Here is an 18,457-nt window from a genome sequence, read left to right on the forward strand (position 1 = left end):
TCTCTTCTCTCCTACCCAAGGTGATACATTGGTCCCAACTGTGCTGTTTTCAGGTGAGGGTCTAACATGAGAGCTCACCCAGGGAGCTCCAGTAGTTCCAAGCCCAGGACCCATCAGCTGAGAGGTGTTGGCTCGATGGAGCACACTGCACCAGCAGAGTCGAGCACCGGCTCTGCCAATCTGCTTCAGGTGTAATCCAAGCCGCCGATTGCGATCTGTAAAGCCCTGCATGGTTGGAGTTCTGGTTACCTCAGAGCTGCTCCTCTCCCCCTTGGGCCGGAGTACGACCTCGGCTCTCCCATGTAAGGGCTCACGTTAAGCATTCCAGCCTGAGGTCTGGGAAACCAGAGGCTGGGTAGCTCCGGAGGAAGCATCCAGCTTCGGCATGTCACCTCACAGCCCCGGCCGCCAACAGAGCAGAGGGGGAGGCCTCCGGGGCACTGTGGGAGCCCCGATATTTAGGCCATGCCTGAGGAGCAGGGAACACGTGTTGTTCTTTGTGATGACTCAGGGCTTTCAGGGAAAACCTAGGAGATGCTCCCTGCTCTGCCTCAAGTCAAGACTGGGGTTTCTGCTCAGATGCTGCAGCCAGCCCAATTTCTGTCCCCTCTGCAAGAAGCACCAAATCAGGGCCAACGCTTTTGGCAAAGGCTATTTCAGCTGAACAATATAAAACTGAGCCGGAGTGGGTTGTGGCAGGCAAACCTCCTCAGGCTTTAGAACAACCAACAATGTGCTCTTGTCCCCCAAGTTGGGGTGGGAGCAGGGAGAAATCCTCTTAATTTTTTCTCCTTCCCCATGAGAGTGGCCCCTGCCATCCCTTCTCCAGAGAAGCCAGGCGGGTGGGCAGCTTGCTTTCCTGGCTCTGGGGAATACAAACGGGAGCACCATGGAAACCCCCAGAGTGTGCATGACACCGTTAACAGGAACAAAACTCTTTCAAGTCCAGGAACAAAATCCGGGCCCTTTTATGATGGCTGTGGAAGGCCCCTGGTGAGGGATGCTGGCAGGCTACTAGCCCAGTGCCTCACACGCTGAGGATCCTGGACCTCAGCCCAAAGACGGAAGGAGAAAGGGAAGAAAGGGAGTCCAAAACCTGTTCCAATCCTCACATCCTAGCCCTGAAATAACACTGCAGGGATGGAGACCCTCAGGTCTCTAAACTAGAACGCCCCAGAATTCTTAGCAAGACACAGTTGCTATCCCACTTGGACAAAAAAATTACACCAGGCAAAGGCCCAGGGGCAGAAGTGGTTTCATACACAAAAGCAGTGCACCTCTGTTCTCCCTGCCTTCTACAACATGCCCGATAAATACCCTAAGCACTTACCAATGTTTGGATGTTTCAAAAGTCGGCATATCCGGGCCTCACGTTCTAGTTTTTGGTGATCTAAAAGCAGAAGAGAGGAAACAAAAACCATCAACCATCCATTCTCTTTGTGGCCACCTTGCTATTCACACTCTTCCAACTATGCACTTTTTACAATTTGCTGAATTAATGCAGCAAGTCACAGCAATCCCAGGGATAGGTATTATGACCACTTTTTCCAAATGAAGTAATGCTCTAGGAAAGCACCTTAAGTTAGTGAGAGGTGGAGTTGGGATTTGAATCCAGGTCTTCAACTAAAACTCTGGTACCCTTTTCACTATAGCAGGGATTTCACTGGGCCAGGGTGTCCAGAATTTCTTTCTTGATAGAAATACTAATAATAGCTAAGTTTTATTGAACACCTACTATATGACCAGGCACTGTGCTAGGAGTTTTACATATATTCTCTAATTGAATCTTCATAGCATCCCTGAAACATAATGCTGCTGACAACCAAGATGATGATGAAGATGATAATGATTTGATAAAATAATCACAGCTAACATTTCTTGAGAGTTTACTTCTACACCAGGCAGAAACAGCTTTTAATTGATTCTCGTAACAACTCCATGAGGCTGGCACTATTATGAGGCCCATATTACGGTAATCCTGCTTCTCCCCAGGATCTGCTTGGCCATACACTGCTATGAGCTCTCACCTCTTCACACTCAGGCACTGGGGTTACTCTGCTTTGGTGAAATGACCAGAGTCTAGGAGATCTCAGATGCAAGCAAGCAACATTGGTCAATTCCTTCCATAGGAAGGCAGAGCTCCAAGAAGTAGAAAGAGAGGATGTTACTATGCAAAGCAAGGTGGCCTAGAAGCCCTCTCCACCCCACCTGCTGGAATTCTGCCAGACAGTCCCCTCCTACACAAAGTCTCCCCTGTTCCTCTCAGTAGATGGGACTTCTCCTCCCCCTGACCATCCCCCCACCTTCCACTGCACTTCTTATAATGTTCACATCATACATTATGTCCACCATCTTTTGGTCACAAGCTCTTTAAAGGGTGGGATCTTTTTGAGTGATGATTCCTAGAGTTCCTTCCATAACAGAGGCTTCATAAGGGTTTATCAATAGCATCAATAGTAGTAACAACCATTATTTACTAAGGATTTACTATTTGCCAGGCAGAGGCATAGATTATCTTATGTCATCCCCACCAAACCCCTATGAAGTAAAGGATCTGATTAACTCTATTACATTACAAGTGAAGAAATGAGGAAACTGAGGCTTAAAAAGTTGAGGGAACCTGCTCAAGGTCGCAGGCAGTGGATGCAGGTGGTCTGAGCCTAGAGCCCTTTCTCCAGCATGATGCTATGATGACAGGATAAAGAAAAGTAAGAGCAACCCGTAAAAACTCCAGGCTTTGTGGGGGCATAGCTCAGTTCACCTCGACTTCTCCAGGCCCAGGCAGGTGACTTCACATCTCCATCTGCCAAACAATTCCTGCCTCCCTTGGTAAGGGCTTCTCCCCACCCTACCTCTACCTTAATAGCAAAGAGCCTCTGTAGAGCTTGCCATGACTCCCACAACCATCCTACCAGGTAGGTGCTATGACGGTCACCATTTCACAGAAAATGACACTGAAGCCCAGAGAAGTTAAATAACTTGCCCGAGATCACACATCTGGAAAGGGAGGAACTAGGATTCAGACCCAGGCCTGCCAAGATAATGTAGTCTGTGATAATGCAGGGATTATAGACTAAAAGGAATTCCTAATTGTTGTTTCACCAATCACCCCTAGTTTTGTCCTAAACTTTCCCTCTAGCAACAGCTCTGCTTTGTGGAAAAAGGAGGTGGGGACAGGCAGAGATTAGTTCCTGCTGCCCAGGCTAATCCATCCCAGCTGCCCAAAGATCTGGGTCAGGCCCTCCTTCCTATCCTCAGGTTTGGCATTACCTCTAACCGGGATGCAGCCAGAAAACCACAGGTAACCCCACACTCCCACATCACCTGGGACCCATCAGTCCCAGGGACTTTCAGACCCTAGAGTTAGTTGAGAAAGTAGTGCTAGCCCAGCCCAGTTGGCAGGGGGCTTGCTTTTTCCAGATATGGCTGGAAGGATGTCAGGGCTACCCAACCTTCCTCTCAGCCCCTGAAATTGGGATGGGAGTACCCAGCTAGCCAGCCCCAAAGCTTCCCTCTCTCTGACCACTTACCTCACCACCCTCCAACCCACAACCCTTGGGCATGGCTGCCCAGGCAGGTGCAGAGGAACAGCATCTTGCAATGCGGAGGTGGCTGCTAAGGGGAAGGCCTGTAAGATTAATGTTTATCTCCTCCCATAAGTCTCTTACTGGCTAATGGTTCCAGTCCCACAAGAGCAACAGCACTAAAAATAAGGGTGCTCTGGCTTTACCAGTGACTCAGAAGGAGGAGAGACACAGATTCATCCTTCCAGCTCCTTGAAGGAGCTTCCCAGCGTCCAGAGGGTCCTTGTTAGCCACTTAATTCAGCCCTGTCTCCAAGAAGCTGAGTCCCCATGTCTTCTCTGAACCCCAGGCTGCTCCTTCGTCTTTGCTCTGATCCTTAGCCATGCAGTCCATCCATGAACACAACAGTTCTGGAGCCAGACAGCCCCGGGTTGAGTCCAAGCCCTGCTATATCAGGTAAGCTATTAAACTCATCTGAGCCTCATTCATGCATTCAAAAAAATATTTACCGAGGCCTTCTATGTGACATGCACTGTTCTAAATGCTGTAGATACAGCAGTGAACAAAACAGGACAAAAATCCCTGCCTTGATAGAGGTGATATTCTAGTGGGGCTGGGTTGGGGGAGGGACAGACAATAAGAACTAGATGGCACATTAAATGTCTTGGCAAGTGCAATGTAGAAAAATAAAGCAGGGAAGGGGAATAGTACATATCTAAATAGGATGATCACAGAAAGCCTCAGCAAGGAAATGACATTTGATTAGGACCTAATGGAGGTGATAAAAGGAGCCAGATAGATACCTTGGGAAAGAGTGTCCTCACTTCTAAAACAGAGGCAGTCAGGGGCGCCTGGGTGGCTCAGACAGTTAAGTGTCGGAGTCTAGATGTCGGCTCAGGTCATGATCTCGCGGTTTGTGAATTCCAGCTCTGCATCCACACACTGCCAGTGTGGAGCCTGCTTGGGATTCTTTCTCTCCCTCTCTCTCTGCCCCTTCCCAGCTCACACTCTCCCTCTCAAAACAGTAGATGAATAAACTTAAAACAAAGAAAGAAAGAAAACAGAGGCAGTGATATCTGCAGATTAAATGAGGTAATCAGGTAAATGCTCGGCACGGTGCCTGGCACATGGAGAACCTCAGCCGTGGCTATCACCAGAGACACTGAGAGAGTTGGACCCATTCTCTCTCAGCTCGGGCACCCAGAGAGTCCACAACACACCAGCGGAGCCCTCTGACTCAGCTCTGTTGCAGCCCCCCTGGGCATCGAGGTATTCCCTCCTGTTTTGGTGGGGCCCGCCTGTGTCTACAGCCTGCAGGTGAAAGGTTAGCAACAGGGGCTTCTCAGAGAGAGGAAAGCCTAAGGAAGTGCCACTGCCTGCAGGATCCCTCCTCTTCCTTAGCCTCACCTTTGTTGGCTGTGGCGTCCTGCCATGCAGAAGCTCTGCTCAATGAACCATGTGGTTTTTGCCAACCATTCTCTCTCTGCCTCCTCACACCATACACAGCCAGCCGGTACCCCGGCCTCTCTGCTATTGTCTCCTGTCTCTTTCCTCCACACACCTCCTGGCCTGTAGTCCCCTCCAGGACTGGTCTACGTCTGGGGAAAAAGCAGAGGGCTCCACCCTAGCAGAGGCTGTGGTATTTCAGGAACAAATATGGTTTGTAGAGCATCTTTCCCAATTGCAAGGGCTGTCCTGGCTAACGCACAGTATCACAACCCCAAAGGAGGTGAGGCCACTGAACTGACTTGGTCCACAGTGGCAGGTCAAGGGCCTGGCTGGGCATCCTAAGGTGACAACACACCAGCTGGTGCTCTTGTCACAAAGGTGGCCTTCTCCCTTGATACACCCCTCCTCCCACTGACCATGGAGCTCACCGTTCCTAGGCCTTCCAAGGCTGACCCTCTTCCCACCCACCTTTCAAGCGGGCTATTCCCCGCCCCCTCACGTGGCCCAGCCCCCCCCTTCCTGTTTGACAACAGCCACTTCCCGCTTTTGCACAGGGCCACTTCCTGCCTGCCTGTGTGCTGCTGCCATGGAGAGACCCACCCCTGCCGACCTTCAGCCCAGCTCCAACCACATCTCTCTGCAAAGTTCTCCCCCTCAATAGCAGAGGTAGCAACAGGAGCAGAAAGCAGAAGTGGCTGTTATCAGGGATCTGCTTGGGCCTTCCCCAACAGCCCCTCCAGACAGAGCCAGGCCCGAGAAACAGGCATCCCTGGAGGCTCTGCCTCTCCTGCCTTTTGCCCAAGTATGTCCGGACCTGGTCCCGGCCAAGTACCCATCACAGGAAGAGCAGCAAGGAGTGACCAGAGGGTCAGTGCCAAGCGAGACAGAAAAGAGGAAGCAGTGAGGAGACAGCATACGGCAAAGGGGAGGCAGAGTTCTAGAACCACCTCTCCCCTAAACCCAAAAGAGAAGCCTACTCCAAATGCACTTTCCTTCCATCACAGGATCAGGGGCCAGGGAAGGCTGGCCATTGATCCTCCATGGCCCTGTAGGGATACGACTGATTTAGCGACTTTTCTCTATAACCACAAGTGCCAGCACTAATTTAAAAAAAGATTTTTTTTAACGTTTATTTATTTTTGAGAGAGGCAAAGACAGAGTGTGAGCTGGGGAGGGGCAGAGAGAGAGGGAGACACAGAATCCAAAGTAGACTCCAGGCTCTGAGCTGTCAGCACAGGGCCTGATGTGGGGCTCGAACTCACAAACCGTGTGAGATCATGACCTGAGCCAAAGTGGGAAGTTTAACCGACTGAGCCAACCAGGCACCCCACTGGCACTAGTTTCACATAAGATCCTATTGCCACCTAAATACACAACCCTCTATCATGGAAAGGACACAGAGCCCTACTCTGGCTATGAGAACACTCTCCAAGTTCCAATCTCAATGACATCCTTGACTTTTCAAAGGGTATTTCAAGGGTCTGTGCCTATGATCCCAACATGAATGATGAGAAGATTCCTACAGTTTCCTAAAGCCCAATTTCAGATGCTTCAAGTGGAATGTCTCCTCTTGCTGCCCTCCTGAGTGCCCTCCTCTTCCTTACTAAGCAGCAGAGACCTCCGTCTGGCCTCTGGGGCATCACCTGGAGGAGAAGAAACAAGGGCACCAGAGGGATCTGGTGTCATTATCCGCATTTCCAGCTGCTTATTAACAGTCCCTGGCCTTGGGCACTGACCAGTGGGAATCCCAAGTCACAATCCCATTGACCTCATCCTGACACTGTGATGCCACATCCCTTCCTGTTTGAATCTCACTCTAAAGGTGCAAAGAGTCTCCAATTAAGAGCAAAGTCCATCCACCATGTAAGAGCAGGGGTCATGGCTTCCAATTCCTTCACACTCACACACCCGGGACCAGCTGAGGGCTATGAGTACAGTGGGATAGGCCCTGAAATGTGCTCATGTGAACCTCCAAGGTTCTGTCCCTTAATCTGGTATTCTCCCTTTCTCTTCAGTCCTAACTCAAGCAGGTTTAACCAGGTGACACAAAAAGCCAAGCCCTACTTTGCCCTTTGTGTCGTAAGATAAGAGAAGCTTTAAGGAGGGAAAGGAGAGAGGAACCAAGAAGTTGTTCCATAGCAAAGGTCTCCCAAACCAGCTTGGGTGGAGAAAATCCCCATGGGGTCACTAGCAAGGTCCAAGAAGGCAGGGCTCTGCCTCTGGACACTCTGGATGCTCTCAGGGCCAGAACAGGGTCAGCCGCTGAGTTCTCCATGCCCCCGGCACGGCTCTGGGTGCCTGCAGCCTTTGCCCACTGTTTTGGTGACATTTCCTTCATGGTAACCAGCCCCAAGTAAAACATCCCAGGAAGCAGCCCCTAAAAATAGCTCCTCCCAGGGCAGCAGCAAGCGGGGGGGGGGGGGGGGGGAGGGGAAGAGAGAGAGGAGAAAAGAGGGGAGCAGATGGGAAGCTGTTGCTGCTGCTGATAGGACCCAGGAAGCAGAGACGGTGTTGGTGGGGAGTGGCTGGAAATGTCCCCACCACAAAGGGTCTGTACCCAGAGAGGGGGGGTACAGATGAGAGCGAGGCCTCAGCCAGCAGAACGGAGGGATTTGCTCCACTGGGCTTAGAGCTCTGGGCCTAGATGGAGGTGTGGGGATGATATATCAACATTCATCACAGGAACAAAATGCCCAGAATCTGATTTAAAGGGAGGAGCCAAGTGAAGACCACACTGCTTGAGGATGCTGGGGTCTGAGCACTAGCAAAATCACGGCATACCTACAGCTCAAAAGAAACAAACCAACCTTCTGTGCCTTGGTTTCCCCACTGGCCCTGGGGCAGATCTTTTTGGCCCTGGGAAGATGACAAAGGCCTCTGCTGAGAGGCACTCAAGAGGTGCAAAGTGCCCATCTCTTCCTGTCATCACCCTTTTGGCACCCATGGGATCAGGCCCTTGTTGGCCTGCCAAGGCTGTCCAGAGAGCGAGCACAGAGATGGGGACGGGAGCCCGTCATACCCACGCCTCCCCTTCCCTGCCTGTAGCCTCACCAGAGAATGGGGTCAGCCACTCACCTCTAGGGTTTCAGCATAGCCTCGAAGCTTGGAACACAGCTTCTGACAAGAGACCAGCGCAAGCAGCAGGAAGAGATCAAGGATGGGGCCACCTTCCAACCTCCATCCCCACCCCATGAGGCCAGCACCCGAAGTCACTCTGGGAAGGTGGACAGGATGGCAGGGTGACAGGCCAGTGTTGTATGAACTAAGCCACATAGCTCACAGCGTGACTGTATGACAAAACCGGCCCAGCATAAGCCTTGGCACAGAGAAGGGACCTCCAGGCTGTTTTCTCATCCACTTAGGGGGACGAGTCAGTGGAGCTCAGTCACTTATATACAGGATGCCCATCTCTCTGTCAACAGAAACTGACTGGCCTATTATCCTCAGGAGGAAAACACAGTTCTGCATACAACCTCCTTAAATGCTTCCTCAAGTCGCAGAGTCCTGGCATTCCAGTGCTGCATAGATCTCTCTTCCTTCTACCCCTCCCGCACTGCTGCTTCACCCTCCTCTCTCTGCCTCCCCTCACTTCACCCAGATCCTTAACAGGAAAGTCTCATTTGGAGATACCACAGGGGACACAAATGTCATGGGGGCTACTCAGGCCAACACTAAGGGGGTGGGGACTTACAGCTGGCACCACCCAGGGGGATCCTATTTCAGTCCCCAGGGCCAGCTGGACCCAGAAAGGGACAGCCTTTGCCCTTCTGGTGGCCAACATGCCACAATCTCAGCCACTCAGCTTGCCACAGGCTTGGACACAGACTGACACCTCAATCTGGGGGCTCAGAAGGAGGCCCCTAATCACAGAAAAGCCCATGTGCACAGATGGCCACATACGGGCAGAGATGCCACCTAGAAAAGGCTGGGCCAAGGTTTGTCTGGTAATCTCGGAGAATGTGGCAAGAGTGATTGTTGATGCTGTTACTGATTTTAGATGGCATTTCTTAAAGCATGGCTGAGGGACCACCTGCATGAAATTCACTAGGGCACCTGTGTAAAATTTAGATTCTGGGACCCAACCCCAGACCTTCTGTGGATGGAGACTAGGAATCTGTATTTTTTAACCAGTACTCAGGTGATCCTTACACATACTAAAATTGAAAATTGTGGCTGAGAGGAAGTCCCAACATTGCCCTATAAGGTCATTTCTGAAGGGAAGAAAGAATCATAAGCTACACTATCTTCCTACATCGCCCACCTACCATACATGCCCCAAGCACGGTCTATAACTTCATGTGTCCTCTCCAACAGTCATGTCAGGCTTACAGCCTGGCTCCATGGATTCACAAAGGGGGAACCCAAGCCAGCCACAAGGTACGAGGGTTCCTACAACTTGGCTCCGAGTTTCCTGACAGCCAAAGCCAAGAAGCAACCATGACCGGTTATGTGGTCCTTTGAATCCATTCATTCAACATGTATAGGCTAGGTATGTGTCAGGCACTTTGTTGGGCCCTGCCTGCACAGAAGTGAAGAAATAGATATGGTTCCTACCCTCACTTCACAGGTCCTCAGGAAGAGGAAAGCTTGCTTACATTTAGCCTCAATAGAAATTTCTTCACGGGGGTAGGGGGTATACAGACTAAATAAATAGACATAGCAAGTGCTATAACAGATTTCAAAATACTGTTTCTGGTAGCATCTCTTAGTAAGGCCAAGTATCCACTGTAGTAAAAGCAACTGGAATCCAGATAAATGGTCCAAATACAGAGATTTCTTATAATGCTAACTGTTCCAAGGATAAATCCTAAACTACGGAAGAAGAAAGGACCATTTGCCCTTCAACTATAGCAATATGGGGAAACGCTTTGGATGTAAGCAAGAGAGCAGGATATAAAATGTTAGGCTCCACGAGGTGAAAATCTATATGCATATGAATAAAGATAAGAAGGGAATATGAAGATTTAAAAATAAAAAAAGACATAAGGGCTCAGGCTCCTTGGGGGGTGCTCTTAAATCTTAAAATAACGACTTATCATTGCCATCACCTGGCCCACTAGCTCCTGCATCCAAGCCTATTTTAAATGCCTCCTTCAGCCTAGTGGAGAGCTAAGCTTGGAACCACAGGCTCCCTTCAGAGCCCCAACTCCACACCTATCACTGTTCCAAGCAAAGGGAGTGACGTTATGTGACTTCCAGTGACTTTATGCAGACAGGCCAGCAGACAAAGACGGTGCTCAATGCACAGGCACACGCACGCCCTACCTTGTAACACAGCTATGAACATGGGCCTCTGAAGCCGCAATGACAAGAAACAACAGAGCAAAAGAAGGATTCCCATCCAGATCAGATCCCCCATACGACCAGGTGATCTCTCCCCATGCCTCCTGAACACTTCACCATGGATGCCAAGGAGAAGCAGCTTGATACCCTTTTCTTTCCTTTCGACTTACAGCACAGAAAATCACAAACAAGAAAGGAAAAGGCAGAGAGACTCAGCAAACAGAGCAAGCCCCTTCGGACCCTCATGGATGACTCCAGTGGGCCCACCACATTCCCAGACACAGAAATCCAACACCTGCGGAGCCCTAGACAGACAGACAGTGACGAGTGAAACCCAGCCCCAGCTGCTGCACCTTTATAAAATATACAGCGTAAACTGAGAGGCTGCAGGGAAGCCATGGCCTTCACTCCCTAACCCCATGGGCACCAGCCTAGTGGGCACCCTGGCCCAACTCTCCACAAGCTCACATCCCCTGTGCCCACACCTATAGCACAGCCCCCAGCTTGGTCCCTCCATCTCCAAGACAACACCCTCCCACTCTCCCACCTCCAAACAGTACTGGCACCGACAGATTCCTGACCCGTCTTTTTGGCACCTGTGCCTATCAGCCAGGACCAGGCCTCTGTCCCTAAGTTAACCTGGCACGCATGCCATACAACAGAGCCCCAGTCTTGGCATAACCATCTCGAGAGAGGGGGAGTTGATGTCTGAAGCATATGATCTTACACAAGAATCCTTTTCTTGAGGAAAAAAAAAAAAAATCAAAGAGAAACCAAACCTCATCCAGTTTGGGCAGGGAAAGAAAGATGTCAGTCAGAAAACCAAGACAAGGTTGAAAGGAGGTGAGGAAGGGAACAGAACATGATGACACAGGTCAGGAAAGTTCAGGTGGGTAGGAAAGGAGAAGGAAATGACAACCAAAGGCAGGCAGCTCCACAAAGTCACCACAACAGCTATCTTCACATCCTAGAGTTTGGTTCCTAGAGTCCCTCCCTCTCTTACGCCTGGGTCGGAGGACACTGGTGAGATGAGGAACGCTAAGCATTGCATCACTAACTGGAGACACCAGACACCAGCCCCATTTCTGATGCACCAGGGCTATGCTGCGTGGGCACAGGGAGGTATCCACTCTAGAACTGTCGTCTCTGCCTGCACCCTGCACCCTTGGCCAGAGGATGTCTGCCAAAGAGCCCAGCCCACTGTGTCATCCCCTACCCCAGGGGAGGAGGGCATCTATCTGACTGCCCACATATCTCTATGGCAACCATCGCCTCCGACTCAAGGTACCCAGAGAGAAAGAAAACAAACAAATAAGTCAACTTCATAGCCAATTAGAGGAATGGCAAGAAGTGGAAGCTGGGAAGGAGACAGCAAGACAAGCTCTGTTTTGGGGGATAAAGAGAAGCCCTCCCAGCCAGGAGGCAGACACAGCCTTGGTAAACAGGTCCCAGAACAACTGTACACATAACAGAAGCCCACTGTCATCTCTGTGGAATTTAACAGCTTCTCTGATGCTGAGGGACATTTACTGTATCTCTTACCCAGAGACGCCTGGGTCACTATTAACCACAGTCCTCACCTTCCCCAGGGTGTTTGTCCTGGCTCCTAATATATTTGTGGCATCCCATTGCCCCATACTAATTCCTTTCTCTGAGTCTAATAACCTTTGTCGCCCTCGATGACAATCCATCCACATTACCTCTGTACTCACTAGACCTGTTCACATAGCACTTCACACATTGCTGGGTCTATACCTATCAGATGAGGTGAGTTTGGCAAGCACCCAATACAAGGTTCAGGGAGTGTAGGTTCGAGGTGTGAAAGACAGGGCCTCACCCTCCTGGCCTCAGGTACTTGGGAGGATCTCACAAAGCAGGCTCCAAGGCCTGGGCCTTCACAATCCTCAGATCTGGATGCAATGCTGCTCCCATCCGGGCCAGGCAATTGAGATTTCCAGACCATGAGGCATCACCCTCTCCCCAGGACAGGCTGCATCTGCTGCTGCACCACCAACTTTGTAATTTGATCAAAAAAGCAATCAAGTTCATCTGGCAGGATTTGTTCCCGAGAAGCCCTCGCCAGTAGCAGCCTCCCCTGATGTTTACAGATTCCCTTCCCTTGGGAGTCTGTTCTGCCGCCTGGTGGGCAGGGGGAGGCTGGATTTGTCAGAGCTGTTCACTTACTGCATTTCCATCCTAAGTCACCACTGGGGCACAGGGAATAGGACAGGCCTGGGGTGGCTACCACTACCCCCAACACAGAGACTCCAAATTTAGAGCTCCCCATTCCATGCTACCACCACTCCCCACATCTCCTCCTCCCTTAAAAACCAAACTCCCTTGAGCCTTCAGGTTCCGTTCCTTCTCATAGCTATCTCCATGTCTTACATCTTTCTCATTCTTTTCTACCTGAGCACTTCTGGTTCCCCATGCAACTCCTTGCCTGGCTTCCAAGTCAACCAACCCTGAAATCTCAATTCTTCTGCAGGGGCTAAAATGCACAACTCCTAATTCCTGGAACATCTTCAGAAGCTATAGCCCTTCAAAGCAGTCTAATGAGAGGCCAAGATGGGGAAACACTCACCCCGGGCAGATAACTTCTTGGTATTGATGATTTTTGCTGCATACTCTTGCGTGGAGGTTTTCTTCACACACCTGCGGACCACAGAGAAAGCACCCCTGGAGGGAGAAGGGGGAAAGAACTGGGACACGGAGCAGAGCAGAGTGACACAGACACACTTCGGGTCTGAGAACAGCGATGATCGCATTACCACCCCTTTAGTCAAAATCACACACACCAGCATAGTGACCATCGCCATCCAACGTGGGGCAGAAGGATGAGGCCACTGCATGACACTGAACAGATGTGACGGAGGACCACCACATCCCACTCCCACATCTAGTCACTGGACAAAGCAACACCCCAACCTCAGGCTGTACATCAGGAGCTGGTGGGCAATGCTTAAAACACACACCTGCTGCATCTCACAGACAGCTCTGCAGTCCCAACCAGGAGAACCAGGAGAAGGGACAGAGACCCTGCCCTTCTCTCAGCGGGAATAGTTGAGGGTAGGGGAAGGGAAGATTAGACAGAAGGTATAATCCGGAGAGGAAAATCTCCCTCAATCATAGGGGAAGATGAGGAAAGTGAGCCCCCACAACTGGCTTCATCCCACTGCATCCCGGCTCAACTGACAGCACGGAAAGAGAGGATCTCAGACATCAATAGCTCCCCAACCCTATGATATTTTCCACTACTTTCCCCCCAAATGGGAACTCGCACTCTCTAGCTCTGGAAACGTCTAGGGGGGCGGGCAGGGCGGGGGCTGCAGTGGCCGGGCTCGGCGCCGCGGGTGGGGGTGGGGGGGCCGGGGCTGCTGCAGCGGCCAGCTCAGTGCAGAGGGGAGGGGGATGCTGCGGGCTGCGGCGCGCGGCTCCCGGGACCACTGCAGGGATAGGGGGAGGGGATAAGGGGGTGCTGCAGCACTGCCCAGAAGCGGGGCTGGGATCCTGGAAGCATCACTAGCGGGGGGCGGGGCCGGGCACCAAACATCCCCCCCCACACTCGGGCACCGCAGCGGGGTTGGAGCCGCAGGGCCAGGGAGGGTCCTGAGTGCCAGGCGCGTGGGACCTGAGACAGGGTGCTGAGTGAGCTCTTGAGTAGGGTGAGGAGGGGGCGCGGCGAGCAGGCGGGGTCAGAATGGGGGGCGCCTGATGGATGAGGGAGGGGCGGGGCTGGAGGGCTCCGAGGAGCGGTCCGGGGGCTGCAGTCCCCGCGACAGCGCGGTGTGCAGCAGCCTGGGCAGCTGCTGCAGGGCGCCGAGGGGGCTGCGGGGCAGAGAGCTGGGGACGAGGGGGCCCCGGAGGCGGCAGGCGGGAAAGGCTGGGGGTGGGGCGGGCCGAGGGGGCGCTGCAGCGGCCGGTGCAGGGCCGGGGGGCGGGGCGAGGAGCCGCATAGCGCCCGGGCGGCGGGGACAGGGTGGGGGGCCGCGGCGGGCGGCGTGAGGGCCGTACTTGCCGAGCTCCTCGAAGAGCTGGTAGTCGTCGGTGAAGCGGGTGCAGGTGGCTGTGGTGGCCATGCTGGCGGGCGGGCGGACGCGGCGGTGCAGCCCGCGCCGACGTCGGTGCACAGTCACCGCCGCCCGGCTGAGGGAGCAAGAGGAGGAGACGGGGCTGAGCCCGGCAGCACCGCGAGACTTTACCGGGGAGAGCGAGGGAGGGAGGGACACCCCCGCGCCCGCCCGCCTGCCCCGCCCCCAGTCCCGCCGGCCCCCCGCCCGGCCCCTGGACCGCCTCCGGGGAGGGGCCTCCTGCCGCCGGCTCCGCCCCGCCCCGGGAGCCGCCCGGGTCTGGCCGCGCGCTCAGGGGAGCAGAGGGGAGCAGAGAGGAGCGGGGGTCCCAGCCCCAGGCCACCTCGAGGGAGCCGAAAGCCTCGCGACCTGTGGGTTTGTCCCAGGGCAGACCCTGCAAGGGCTCGGAATGTGCGTGCTATGTGTGTGTTTTGGGAATATGTACCGGTCTGGACCACCGAGTTTTCTAGCAGTCTTTAGCCCCCAGACCGGCTCATACGACGTGGAGAAGAGGCCAAGGTCAAAAAGTCGGCGTCAGACTGCACACGCGGGCGGCGCCCCCAGCCTGTGCAGAGCCAGTGCTCTCAGCAGCCTTCCCTCTGGAAGCTGATAGTCTAGACTTGTGTAAGCATCAGGGCCATTATTAGATAAAACCCTTCAGGCACGGTTTGTTCAGGGAGACCAGGCCAGAGCCAAGGATGCAGGTGGAACTTTGCCTTCCTGCACTCCAACCCTGGAGATAAGACAATGTTCTCTCTTAGGCTAGTAACGGCAGGGATGAAGTGGGAATGATTAGAAACGTTTTGTGCGGTTGTGGGCTGGAAGAGCAAGTGGAAGGAAGGAGAAAATATCCCCATTTTCTTTCAGCACACCCTGTATTTTTATTTTATGGCATCCATCACAATTTGTAATGATATATTTACTGCTATGAGAAGCAGTAGAGCTAGAATGTGGTTGTCTAAAGAGTGAATTCTGATGTCAGACCGCCTGCTTGGATTTATGGGCAATTCATTGACCAGCTGTGTGATGTTGGGCAAGTCACTTAATCTTTCTGTGCTTCAGTACCTTATCTGAAAACTGAGAAGAATAATATTATCTACCTCGCAGGGTTGTGAGTATTAAATGGGCTAAATCACATAAAGTACTTTGAAGAGCTCCTGGCACCTAATTAGAACAGAGGTAGCTATTATTATTTAATATTTGTCTTCCCACTAAATTGTAGGCTCCAATAGGGCAGGGCCCCTGCCTCCTCTGTTCATCATTGTGTACTTAGCCCCAGACCCTCAGGAAATATTTGTGGAATGAAGGAACTACTTAGGGCTGTGGTAGGGGGAGGGAGCTACCATTCCTTCCTCTGTCCCCACTGTCAGAGGAATGGTAGGACTGAGGCACATAACTGTCTCAGTGGAGGAGAAACACACTGGGCAGTTTCCCGACCTGCCCTCCCCGGGCAAGTGTACCCCAAGTCCTGGGCCAGCCCCAACTGGGCAGGATGGAGTTGGGCCAACTGCTGCAGCTCAGTCTTGATTACAGCAGGACGCCCACTGGGAGTCAGGCCTCCATTGTCAGCAGGCTGGCTCACAGAGAAGGCAGCTGAGAGGCTGAGAGGCTTTCCAGTCTCCCTGGCTGCCTCCCTGAGGGGTGGGTGGAGCAAATCTCCCAGGGAGGGCTCCCCTCCTCTCCTTAAGCAACAGCCCTGGGAGCTGAGGAGAGCCAGACTGCCCAGTGGGGGCGATTTAAGGAATAGGAGAGGAAAAGCATTAACAGATTGTCTAGGAAGGGGTCAGAGAGGGCCAGAGGAAAGGGCTGAGGTGACAGTACACCATGCTCCACCCCTCCCCAGGGCAACAGGAAGTAAGGCGCTGGGGAGTAAGGCCACTTCCTATCTCAAAGCACTGGGGTGAAAGCCAGGTTCCAAGTCCCGGCGTGGGACTTGGGCAGGGCAATGCAATGAGATTATATATGGGGATGACAATCAGTCCTGAGTTTCTGTCATCTACCTTAAATGCAGAAGTGACAGCTAGTCTGCACTCCAGAAATAGGGGCTGCATATTAATCATCAATATGCCCTTCCCGAGCCCTCAGGACAACTTGGTTCCTGACCTCCTCATGTTGAAACTTAATATTCATTAATATAAGGTGGAGTGAGAAGATGGAGGGAGATCTGAACAAGCACAGACTAGGGCTACTGGAAAGTCCCCTAGGGTATCCCAGGAAAAAATGTTAAAACAGCACTACAACTGCCAGGTACCTACTGTGAGAGTGGGGGCTATCTTCTCCACTGAGCATGAGGGTTCTACCCTGGATATTTGAGGGTAACCATATAAAGCACTTTGCAATGAGCCTCTGGGTAAAAGGAAGAGTGATGAAAAAAATAGTGGGGGGAAGCCTTGGGGATGACTCACAGTACTGTGTAAGGGGAACTAGCTATCTTTCAACAAATGTTTATCAACTGCCTACTATGTGCTTGGCACTGCTTCTCATTTTGAGAAACATCCAAATAAAGTGGAAAATTAGACTTCACAATCAAAACAAAACTCAAATCATTCTCTCCTTTTTCCTTTCTATGTTTCTCTCTCTCTCCTCCTTCTCTCACTACTTCTGTCAACAAGTCAGACTCTGACATGGCCAGAGTGGCAATTCGGAGCCTATAGACACCTTTGTGTGCACACACAAATACACACCCTCATACACACCCTCCTGATTCCCATTGCTGTAGTACCTATGCAACCTCCAGCTACCCCACAGAAATTAGGAGGAAGATACATATAAATAATAACGAGTTCACCAGCTCCCTGCGCATCAGTATCTATGGCAACCTCATGGGGTCCTCGAGCTGTGCTGTTCTGGTTGCAGCAAGTCCCCTGGGCAGCACCAGCACTCAGGCTGTGCCCACAGCATGGGGAACAGGGAATTACACAGGAAATTGATGCCTTGATAATCACCAGAGGGGTTCCACTGGGTGGGACCCTCTGTAATTCCTCTGCTCTTTCTCTTTCGAGGCTCCAAAAATTGCACCATGGGACTTGCTCCCTGAATGAGAGAAGCCTCCCTTCCTAATTTTGGAATGCAATTTTAGAGTAGAAAGGTACTTATTCTTCAGACCTGAGGAAAATGGGGCAGTTGAAAGTGAGGTGTTTAAATGCAAGGGGGATGACACTTTTGGAAACAAACAATAGTTACCTACTTGTTGGGGGATGTTGTAAAATAAATTTGGAGAGAATTTAGCCTTGTGCCCATGAGGAGTTTTCAATCCATATTCCACAGAAATGTACAGGTTACATGGTCATGCCACAGCAGCTACTCAACATATATATTGAGGTTCAATGTAAGGTTTTGTTGAAGAAGAGTCCCTGGCTTAAAGACGTCCCTGAAAGAAGTTTGAAACTCACTGGACCAGTGGCTTCCGAAGTCCCCTCTAACTCTAAGATTCTATGGCTAGTTTTGGAGAATTAGGGGTGATGAGGTAATGGTCTCTCTCCAAGGACTCTGAGAAAATTATTAGTGGTGAGGTATTTGAACCAGTGACAACATATGAAAATGGGGATAAGAAAGAGGGAGAAAGACAAATGAAAACATTTAAATAAACAGTTCCTAAGCTAGGGGGCCTGGTGAGGGTTGCCCCTCTCTCCTCTGGAAGACACATCAAATCACAACAATGCACAGAGTAGTTGCAACCAACCTCAGTAACTACTCCTGATAGCAATCGTCCTTAGTAGGAGTGTTTTCCCATCCCTGCTGTGTCTAAGAACTGAAAAAAGGGTTAGGAACCACAGATTTAACCAATGACTACAGTATTTCTTAACAGAGGATCTGAGGAATGTAAGGTGAGGGGCTGAGCTCTGAAGGATTGGCCACAGGGGATGAGATTTTGGAGGGGATGTGATATATATAATGTGAGGAGCTGTAGTATTTGGAGTGAGGGGCTGAGGGACTGGCAGGAAGGAACTCCCTTCCATTTCCCAGCTAGAGGGCTTATTCCAAAGGACAATCTGATTTCCTTCTGCCTTCCCACCCCCAGTCCAGGTCAGGGCTCTCTCTCACCCCTCCACCATCCTCCTAGAGACTATGCATTCCTTGAAGATAGAAGGTACCTGATCTTTCTCCTCGTATCCTTAACACAGAGCACAA

The 18,457-nt window shown here is 51.7% G+C and overlaps 1 protein-coding gene across 8 annotated transcripts in view; it reads right to left on the minus strand.

The window, feature by feature from the left end:
- CAMK2G (calcium/calmodulin dependent protein kinase II gamma) overlaps window positions 1–14,459 on the minus strand; it is a 55,942-nt gene extending 41,483 nt beyond the window's left edge. For 6 of the 8 annotated variants that reach the window (XM_042960915.1, XM_042960912.1, XM_042960918.1 and 3 more), the window contains exons 1-3: window positions 14,271–14,402; window positions 12,841–12,935; window positions 1,331–1,390 (exon numbers count right to left, since the gene is read on the minus strand). In XM_042960915.1, coding sequence (XP_042816849.1) covers window positions 1,331–1,390; window positions 12,841–12,935; window positions 14,271–14,335 — 220 coding nt within the window. In that variant the 5' untranslated portion in view covers window positions 14,336–14,402. Of the gene's footprint in view, window positions 1–1,330; window positions 1,391–12,840; window positions 12,936–14,270 lie in introns of those variants that run through there. The other 2 variants (XM_042960914.1, XM_042960917.1) reach the window with 2 other exon arrangements.
- Between the last annotated feature and the right edge of the window lie 3,998 nt (window positions 14,460–18,457).

This window comes from Panthera tigris, chromosome D2 (assembly GCF_018350195.1).
Source record: "Panthera tigris isolate Pti1 chromosome D2, P.tigris_Pti1_mat1.1, whole genome shotgun sequence".
NCBI lineage: Eukaryota > Metazoa > Chordata > Mammalia > Carnivora > Felidae > Panthera > Panthera tigris.